Consider the following 10,870-nt stretch of genomic DNA (forward strand, 5'->3'; position numbering starts at 1 on the left):
CCTTTTTATTCAGCATTATAAAGCTTGCTGGCTGCAAGCTTACTTCAAAGCTTTATAAAGCTTTACTCTCCTTTTTAGGTTCTGATTCTTCGAGTTTAGCTTTCAGAGGAACCTGCTGAATCATGTTGTTATCCTAGTCAGATTCCTATTTGTTGCATATTGTAGCCTCCTCACCAGATTTTTATTTCAATAGTAAATGAAACTAATGAGATAGTTCAGTGTACCAATAATGGAGGTTGATTGATTTCAGTCTGCACTTTTTAATTAAGTCGCTGAAAAGGACTCTATTTTGATTATCTTGGCTCTAATACACAAACACATCTAACAAAAAAATGTGAGTGCTGAACCCCAATCAGTCTTATTGTGCTTCAAGTATCAGTATCATATTCCAACATTACTCACCTTCAGAACACAACTTACTCTACCAAAGCCAACAACGATACAACATATCCCCCCCTCCAAAAACAAAAACCCCCCAACATCCCACAGCTTTAATATCGACTCAAATTACCATTACTTAGTTAAACTCACCACCTCAGCTTAGCATAAGGAATTAGCCTTCCGATGCCAAAAAACTAACAACCTGGAGTGATATCCATTCCTATGCCAAAAAACTAAACATCCTGGAGAGATTTCCCCTCCTTGTCCTTCATTATCATTTAACAATATGACTAGTCCAAAAACAAGTACTTCAGTGGCAGCCAGCTTATTTTATGCCAAATAACTGCAATTTCAGATAACAAAACACAAGCATCTGCTTTTGCACGTGTACAATTTAAAACAACCAGATAGAGAATGTCTAAGAGCCTAAAATCTAAGATGCTTGTCAGAGATGTGCTTCTCAGAAACGGAGAAGATGCTTGGTTTTGTATGTTTAGGGGTGGCAATCGGGTTGGTTATGAAGCTCACAGTAGCAGTCTCCATTCGACCAGGCTCACTAATAGATTGGTGCTTCTCAGAAACGTGCTTTTCACACCGCCACCACCCCCAAAAGCTTTTCACACCACCACCACCCCCCAAAGCAAACACTCTACCTAGAAATGTGCTTCTCAGAAACGGAGAAGATGCTTGTCAGAGATGGGAATCGAATAGCTTAAAAACTAAATCTACCATGCAATGCAAGAACATGTCTACCATGCAATGCAAAATTAGACACAAAATACTGAAATTACCTCAAACTATGGCTTGAATCCCTAACTTCTCGGTTTCCCCAAGCTTCAAGATCTGAACTCCACCCACCACCCAAGCTTTGAAGCCCTAATTTCTGATTTGTTGCCACCAAGCCAACACAACAGCCGAATTAGGGATTTGCCTGGTGCGAGCTCAACCAAGTTACCCAAATGGGTGCGAGTTCATGGACGGCAATTGACTCAAATTGGTGGTGCGAGCTTGAAACAGAGAGAGAGGACAAAGGCAGAGGACAACAAGAGAGGGAGAAGATGTCTGAAATAAAGGCGGTACTAATGACGCCAAAGTAAATTAGTCAAGCCTCTTGAATTTTTCAATTTGCCGCGCTACTAATAGCAATTTTTTTGTGTTTGGGCAAAATTTCGTTAAAGCTATATAACAACTAAAAATTTGGTTAAAGCTATATACAATATAATATAACAACTAAAAATATAAAGGCTAAAAATCTTGTTAAAGCTATATACAATATAATATAACAACTAAAAATTTTGTTAAAGCTATATAACAACTAAAAATGTAACAAATAAAAATTTTGCAAGAGCTATATACAATATAATATAACAATCAAAAAATTTGTTACAGCTATATAACAACTAAAAATATAACAAATAAAAATTTTGCAAGAGCTATATACAATATAATATAACAATCAAAAAATTTGTTACAGCTATATAACAACTAAAAATATAACAAATAAAAATTTTGTTAAAGCTATATACAGTGTAATATAACAACTAAAAATATAAAAATAATTAAAAATTTTGAGAAGCTAACAAAAAACATTCTTTTAATCAAAATGTTTTCGCTTACTCAATTTATTTTATGCTGCTAGCAATTATGTACGGCTTGTAGTCTAACAAGCCATTGGAAGGATCGAATTAGTTTATGAAACAAGAAAATTAACTTGTGAATACATGAAGTTTCCATTGACAAACATTGGGATTAGAATTGATTGAATATATATATATATATATATATATTCAATGTTTTCAATTCCAAAGCAATTGCCATTGAACTTTGTGTTAATTAGAAGCTTACTATCACTTACAAGATCTTAATATTGAACTTTTCAATGATTAACCTTAGGCTTACACTTACAACGCATTGATTGAACATAAACATACATATATATATATATATATATATATATATATTCAATGTTTTCAATTCCAAAGCAATTGCCATTGAACTTTGTGTTAATTAGAAGCTTACTATCACTTACAAGATCTTAATATTGCACTTTTCAATGATTAACCTTAGGCTTACACTTACAACGCATTGATTGAACATAAACATACATATATATATATATTCAATGTTTTCAATTCCAAAGCAATTGCCATTGAACTTTGTGTTAATTAGAAGCTTACTATCACTTACAAGATCTTAATATTGCACTTTTCAATGATTAACCTTAGGCTTACACTTACAACGCATTGATTGAACATAAACATACATACATATATATATATATATATATGTATTCAATGTTTTCAATTCCAAAGCAATTGCCATTGAACTTTGTGTTAATTAGAAGCTTACTATCACTTACAAGATCTTAATATTGAACTTTTCAATGATTAACCTTAGGCTTACACTTACAACGCATTGATTGAACATAAACATATAGTATGATCGGTTTGATCGATTTGATCGTGCTTGATCGGTTCGATCGTGTCTCATTTTCACTTTGAAGGATAATCTAAAATTGTGACTAAACCGATTAAATTCGATCAAAGATCAGTTGGACTAGAAAACTCTATCGGAATTAACTTTTTATATTGTTATTGGTTTAAAAAATAATTTTTTCATGGTATTAAAAAATTATTTAAGAAATTTATAGATTAAAGTTTCAAAATATTTCTATTGATAAAAAATTAGACCTCGGGTTACTGGGAAAAAGAATTGGCCATAATATAATGATTCACAAATGTAATATTACAGCTTACAATTAATGGAATTGCTTATAAAATAATGACCAGTATTTATGCAGCCCATTGGGCTCTTAAAATGAGTAATGGGTTCCTTGGAAAGTTGGATAGTTTTATGTTTGGTCTGAAATGATTTGCACATTCCGTACGTTGCCAATTGTTCTCCCCAAATCATAGCCTCGATTGCCAATTGTTGTCATGCCATTAAAAGAAAAATCATTCCAATACCATTTTTATGAATAAGACTGACGATTACTAACCAAGACTAGAAATCCAAAAACTAGACCATAGGAGTATCAATGAAAGAAAGGCCTTAAAGAGGCAAATTAATACACTAGTTTTAACTAATAGCACCAAGTCTTTTATCACATCTGTCAGAAGGCTTAACATGACACCGAGAGCACTAAACTCAAAGCTTTGTAAATGCCTTCAAAACTAAGAATGTCGGTCATATTAGTAAAATACAAAAACAAATGCAAAACCCATCGACAAAAGGAAATAAAGCCTAGGCCTAGCAATTGAAACAGAGAAGAATAGGGCCAGTAAGCTTCAAAGCTATAAAAGATTCTAAATCAAATTATATTGGGACAAATCAACTTCAATCCCAAGTCCATTCTTACGAACCCAACTAATTTCCTCATTTTCATTCTCAACAACAGGATTGCCAACATCACTTTGCAAATATGTCTCAACATCCATAGTTGTGCCCATGTTATATCCAGCTCTTGCAGTAGAGTAACCACTTGCCAATCCTTATCAGTTGGATCTTCCACATAAAAAACCCGTGATGCTTGTGAAGCGAGTATAAATGGCTCAACATGAGGCCTCACGTTTGCAAAATTGACTAAAGTAAACCCATCAGCATCTTGTTTCATTCTCGAACCATTTGATATCCAATCACATTCGAATAACACCACCCGACGACCTCCGTAAATTAATTCAATCATATTTTTCAAGACGCCGAAGTAAACTAGTTCACTCAAAACTGGATTTTGATCCCTTATACTTGCAAAACTGGATGTTGTTGCATTGACTGTAACACCACTATTCTGCGTTTTTCTTTTCTTCTCAACTTCTTTGGTGTGAAACCGAAATCCATTAACAACAAACCTGTCATGTTGGATTCCAACAACATCTGGACCTTTAGCAAGGAACCTCAACTCTCTCAACACCGAAATATTTTGAGGAAGTTCTAACTTGTCAATCTGTAAAAAAAAAAAGTAAATAAATAAAAAAAAGAAGATTAAACTATATTTGAAGTCCTACAATTCAAATTGTACTTAATATTCAGAATTTTACTTACATGTTCAGCAAACCAACATGCAAAATTTTCGCTGTGCAAGCGCTCTTTTAGATGCTGTGGAATTTGAGGATGTCCTTCTTCTATCAATCTACGATGCTGCCTAGAAGTACATGAGTCAAAATTGTAATCTTGCATTGAATTCTACAATAAAATTTTAATGCATCAAGTTGTAGTTGAACTTACTCTATGTAAGGTGTGACAGCATCACAATTAAATAAAATATACTGATGTGCTTTACTCAAGATATGAGCATCAAAGACTGTTGGCTTGCCCCTCCCCAAAGGATGTCCTGATTCAGAGAATATATCTAAATTATCTTCAATTTCCTTATGTACTTCTTCATTTCTGCTTGGACGATTGAATTTTGTCTCAACATAGTCCGCAAGATACAATGAGCAAAAGTTAATGCATTCTTCTGCCAAGTAGCCTTGAGCAATCGAACCTTCAGGCCTACTTTTATTTCGAACATAAGATTTTAATGTTCCTAAGTACCTAAAGTATCATCATTCCAACCTCTCTAATTAGTTCCACAAATCAAAGAAAGCAAAAAAAGAATAAACATTTAAGGCATGATGAGAATTACAAGCAGTACCTCTCTATAGGATACATCCAACGATAATACACCGGCCCACCTAATTTCACTTCAGTTGCCAAATGAACAACTAAATGCACCATGACATCGAAGAAGGTTGGTGGGAAGCATTTCTCAAGATCGCAGAGTATGACGGCAATTTCACTTTCCAAACGAACCACATCTTGAGGACAAATAACTTTAGAACAAAGCTGCCTGAAGTATCTACTCAATCGAATCAAAGGATAGCGCACTGATTTTGGCAAAGTCTTTCTCAAAGCTATAGGCATCAATTGCTGCATTAGGATATGATTATCATGACTTTTAAGCCCTGAAATTCTTGGTGGTTTTACTCGAACGCATCTTGAGACATTAGCTGCATAACCATCTGGAACTTTCACCTTTTTTAGCACATTGCAAAACATAGTTTTCTGTTTTTTATCCATTGCAAAGGAAGATGGAGGTAAGTACACCTTTCCAGGTTCTGTCTCAATGGGATGTAGCTCCTTTCTTATTCCCATTTCTCTCAAATCACGGCGGGAATTATAATGATCCTTTGTTTTATCCTCGGTGTCCAGCAATGTCCCCCAAATGTTCTCACAAACATTCTTCTCAATGTGCATGAAGTCAAGATTGTGTCTTAAGACATTATCTTTCCAATATGGCAAGTCAAAGAAAATACTCCTCTTTTTCCAATTGAAAGGCAGCTTCGGATTACCTTTCACAAGTTTTCCAAATTTAATTTGCAAGTCTCCCAATTCACTCACAATCATATCCCCGGTTTGCAAAGGTGGTCGCTTTCCATGTTCTTCGGTGCCATCAAAGAATTGGGCTTGCTTTCTAAATTTATGCTTACTATCTAAGAATCTCCGATGACCCATGTAGCAATATTTGAAACTATGAGTCAACCGTCGTGCATGAGTGAACTTGTGACAAACAGGACAAACATATTCACCTTTAGTGCTCCAGCCAGATAACATTGCATATCCAGGGAAATCACTAATGGTCCACAACAGAGCCACATGCAGTTGAAAATTTTCTTTTTGGGATGCATCATAAGTTTGAATGCCAAAATCCCACAATTCGGTCAGTTCTTTAACTAGAGGCTGTAAATAAACATCAATATTATTCCCAGGAGAGGATGGTCCAGGTATTAACAAAGACAACATGAAGTACGGTTGCTTCATACACATCCACGGAGGTAAGTTATATGGTATTAAAACTACAGGCCAAGTACTGTGTGTAGAACTCATGTTGTTGAATGGATTAAACCCGTCAGATGCCAACCCCAATCTAACATTTCGACAATCCTTAGCAAATTCTGGATGTAGATGGTCAAAAGTTTGCCAAGCTGGAGAATCAGCTGGATGTCTCATACAACCATCTTTTGTACGTTTTTCCTCATGCCATCTCATTTGAGATGCAATTTTAGAAGACATAAATAGTCTTTGTAATCTAGGTTTTAAGGGAAAATGCCACAACACTTTTTGAGGAATTTTCCTTTTTTCCCCAGTTGGATCATTTTCTGAAGCAACCCATCTAAGCTCGTTACATGTTTCGCATGAAGTTCTTTTTTCAGCACTACCCCAATAAAGAGAACAATTATTAGGACATGCATCGATCTTTTCATAACCCAGCCCCAATGTATTCATCAATTTCTCAGCCTCATAGTAAGAAGACGGCAAATTAGTCATGGCCTCTGGAAATGCTTCTCTCAACAGCTCAACAAGCATATTAAAAATCTTGTTACTCATCTTACCCTGGCATTTTAGGTGAAGCAAACAAACAATGAAAGACAATTTCGAGAAATTTTTGCAACCACTGTACAAATCCTGTTGAGAATCATCAATCAATTTGTAAAATTTTTCAGCCTCTGAAACAGGAATGTCCCCTTCTCTATTCAATTCATTTGTTCCATGTGGTATCCCAAATACATCATGGACCAAGTCTTGCATGTCATTAGTCCCATTTGAAACCCCAATTGATGTATTTTCAGAATTAGATGTGGCTTCATTGTAGTTTGAAAGTTCTCCATGTGCTATCCAATTATTATAACCCTTGATAAATCCTACCACTTTCAAATGATCATATGCTTCCATTTTTGTCACACAAACACCCATGCCGCAATCTTTGCAAGGACACAAAATCTTTCCGTCACAACTTGATCTAGAAAATGCAAAGTTTAGAAACATTTGAAGTCCTGTCTCGTACTTTTCACTTGTTCTTGGAAAATCCATCCATCTTTTATCCATACTTTGAATATAAATAAATGTCCTCCAACAAGCTTCCAAGAGCATGAAAACAACAACTACACATTAGTACTTAGAAAACTAGACAAATCCCATAAAATCATTGAGAATAAGAAGCGCCCTGATTTTTTAAACTCAGGCCATGGCTTACAAGTCCCTAATTTCAAGTTCAAGAATTTACAGTCTACTAAATAAAGCAGCCCAGCAAATAAAGGAAATCAACAAAATGCAAAATTTCTCAACAATCTGTAAAAACAGAATTTGCAAGCAAGCGGATAGAAATTTTATTTACCTAATACCAGAACAAAGCCCTTCGTACCAACTCCTGCACTCGCGTCTTCGCAAAACTCCTAACTTCAATCTGAAATGTCAAAGGTTAAACAAACACATGAGCATGAAGACTAAAGGTGAAATTCAAGAATCTTACTAAATTTCCATCAAAGTATAGATACATCTCTGGTGTGTAGTGAAATGTGAAAGAAAGAAGAGAATCTATCTAGCTTTTTATTTTATACTCATAATCTTTTTTTGGTCCCAGGATTCTTTTAAGTTGCTATGACTGTTCAGCTAATTGATCTAGAAACAGGACTAAATTGAGGAAAAAAAAAACAGAACCCGTAAGGGTGCTATGTCATCCTGAACTGGGAGGGGTGGAAGTTCGACAAGAAAATGGATAGGGGAAGAAAAAAAAGAAAAAAGACTAAAAAATACAATACAGTTTTACACGAAATCCTGCTATTTTCTTGTCTGGTAAATTCAATGCCTACGCGCCATCACAATTAAAAGTTCGTTGGGGTAGTTGCACTCCTTCACCTCCTTTTCTCCTGTAAATCCCTCTCTTTCCCTACTTTCCAAAGCATCCAAAGTTTCATTCTTCTCCAAAAGTTTCTTCTTGATTCAATCTTTCGAGTATTTCCTTCAATCCATCTTTCAAACTTTAGTTTTGCTAGCTGGGTATACCACATTATGGCCAAATTAGTAAGGGTGCTATGTCATCTATGACCAATGTGCAGTTCAACAAGAAGTCCATTAATTAAGTCCTTAAATATTAATTTTCATCAACCTAGCTATTTCTTAAACTTTTGCACTTGTCTTGCAAAAAGGTCATTCCAGTCACCCCATTGCTATTTTGATCTTCATCAAAGAGCTTCCAAGTCGATTTCTATTCATAGCCTAAACAGAGCTCCAATTACAACTATGTTTCATATATTAACATTAAAAGAGATTCACAGAAAAAAATGAAAAACAGGGGGGAATTGACATTTTATCAAACAGGTTATGGGCAACAGCTTCATTGTGTTTACCACTTCAATTTTGGAATAAGATATGCGCACCTGAAGTATCTTCCCGCTTTCCCAATGTAGAGCTCCGTTCTTCAGCTTTTACTTCCTGCCTGCCCTTCCAGATGTCTTAGCCGAGGGATTTAAAGTTGAGTTTAGAAAAGATGAAGATGGTTGTTTGCGGAGATAGCTTCGATTGCTACCAACATTCTGGACTGGCCGAGATAGCTTGTATGCTGAGAGGTGAGAGAGATGAGAAGAAGAAAATTTTCACCAAGTCCTTTTGCCGGCAAAATGAAACTTCACAGTACTTCAGCAAGTGTTTTGGAGCCAAAATAAAACGATGTCGTTTTCTGTGTTTTTTCGATTTTTTTTTTTTGGTTCATCTCACAGTTTCCAGAGTGTCATCATAGGTAGCCTAAAGGCACATTATTATTTGTAAATCATGATAAAATAAAAAAATTATAGTACATATTATTGAATTTATTAATAAGTGTCATGATATGTTTACTATAATGGCACAAACCAGCAAATGTCCTTATAGGCATATCAGAAAAGGTCATTTTTGTTGTAGTGTAGCTTCAAAATGGTATAAGAATCATCTCAATCTGAATATTGTAGCTCAAGATATTGCCGAAATACCATAAGGTGTCAAAGCTGTCTTCACTTGCATTTCTTCCTTTGAATGTTTTGCACTTCATGTCTTCTTTAAACTACTTTAAATCATCAATAATCATCCAATTATCTTTTTAATTCATGCCATTTGATAATTGAATCATTAAACCTACAAAACATGAAGTTTTCACTATTAAAATCTATAGAAATGCAATTTTTCACACTTAAACCATCAAAAGCATACTTTCACTAGAATTTTAGTTAATTAGCTATAAAACTAAATAAAACACACCAAAACTAACGAATAAAGCAAACTAAAAACATGTAAAATATACTGTTATCATAAGCATAACTTTAGTACCTCTTTTAGCCTAAGTTATACAAATTAAAATAATTAGAAAGAAAAATTAAATGCCCTGTCCATGTTAAAAGAAAATATGAAAATGAACTTAACTTAAAACATAATCTATGAACTATACACTTAAAAAACTAACACATAAATTATTATACCCATATCCATTTTCAATGTATTTTTTCACTTAATTAATCTAGACATTGAGTGTAAGGAAAATCATTCTTTTTTATTGCTACATACATAACAAAAATGCAAAAAATAGATATTTGTACCAGTTCTTAAATCTATATCATTTTTTTTAGATCCACTAATAAAACCCAAATAGACCACTTTTTTTTAATAAATAAAGGAGATTAAGGAAACCCATTTAATTTGTAACCTAATAAAATAGAACTGAAATATAATTAGCTCACCTTTAAACTATATATGGTTCATATCAAATAAAAGTAGAACTTTAGTTTCTCTTTTTTTCAACTTTTATAAATTTGAATAATTATGAAGAGAAAATAAATGTCGTTTCCATGCTAAAAGAAAAGGTGATAATGAATTGAAATTGAAATATAACCTGCAAGCAATACACATACAAAATTAATAGATAAATTTTTGGTATGTTTCTGTCTCTTTTTCTTTCATTTTTCTTTCTTACATTGTTGTATTATATCATGCACTCAAAATATTTTTTTGGAATATGTCCAATATAATAATCTTATAACGAGGGCAATCTTTAAGGAGAACTAAATTTTTTCTTATATGAACTAAAAAAGAAAAGAGTGCTTTTGGATGGATTTTCTGGGAGTATTGTTTTTAAAATTTGTTAAAAATATTTTTGAATAACTATTTATGAAAAATTACAAAGATGGTAGGGTTTTGTGAATTTACACCCAAACTCGATTTTTACCATAAATCATGATTTCATCCTTGAATTTCGTCCAAAATATCTAGAAAGTGTTACAACGGTTCGAGAGAGCGTTCAGGATAAGTAAAAATGTGGGGTTAATGAGAGCAATTTATAACTGAGAGAACGGATGGATAAGCATAGGAGAATAGGTGGAAAGATGAGACATATCGTTAGCCATTGCTTATTTTCCGTCAATTGTCCTTTACAGACACAGAATATATATATAATACGACGAGAAAATGCACTACATGAATAAATTTATGAATTGTAACTTCTATACATAATGTAATCATAAATCATGAATTAATCCTCTTGGAAATACAAAGGGACATCCATACTTTTAATTGTTTCATAACACTCCCCCTTGGATGTCCATTACACAAAAAATATGCCTCGTTAAAACCTTACCAGGGAAAAACCCATCGGGACAAAAACCCTAGTGAAGGAAAAAGATTACACTATTCTTGTGTATTAATTTCT

At 33.8% G+C, this 10,870-nt stretch overlaps 1 protein-coding gene across 1 annotated transcript; it reads right to left on the reverse strand.

Annotated features, from left to right (window-relative positions):
- Positions 1–3,691: 3,691 nt before the first annotated feature.
- On the reverse strand, positions 3,692–7,113 carry LOC140013559 (uncharacterized). Its single transcript, XM_072062877.1, has 4 exons — positions 5,015–7,113; positions 4,606–4,872; positions 4,423–4,522; positions 3,692–4,324 (listed from the first exon to the last, which is right to left on the reverse strand). The coding sequence occupies exons 1-4, from the start codon at positions 7,111–7,113 to the stop codon at positions 3,692–3,694; spliced, it is 3,099 nt and encodes a 1,032-aa protein (XP_071918978.1).
- Positions 7,114–10,870: the final 3,757 nt, after the last annotated feature.

This window comes from Coffea arabica, chromosome 8c (genome assembly GCF_036785885.1).
Source record: "Coffea arabica cultivar ET-39 chromosome 8c, Coffea Arabica ET-39 HiFi, whole genome shotgun sequence".
NCBI classification, from domain to species: Eukaryota; Viridiplantae; Streptophyta; class Magnoliopsida; order Gentianales; family Rubiaceae; genus Coffea; species Coffea arabica.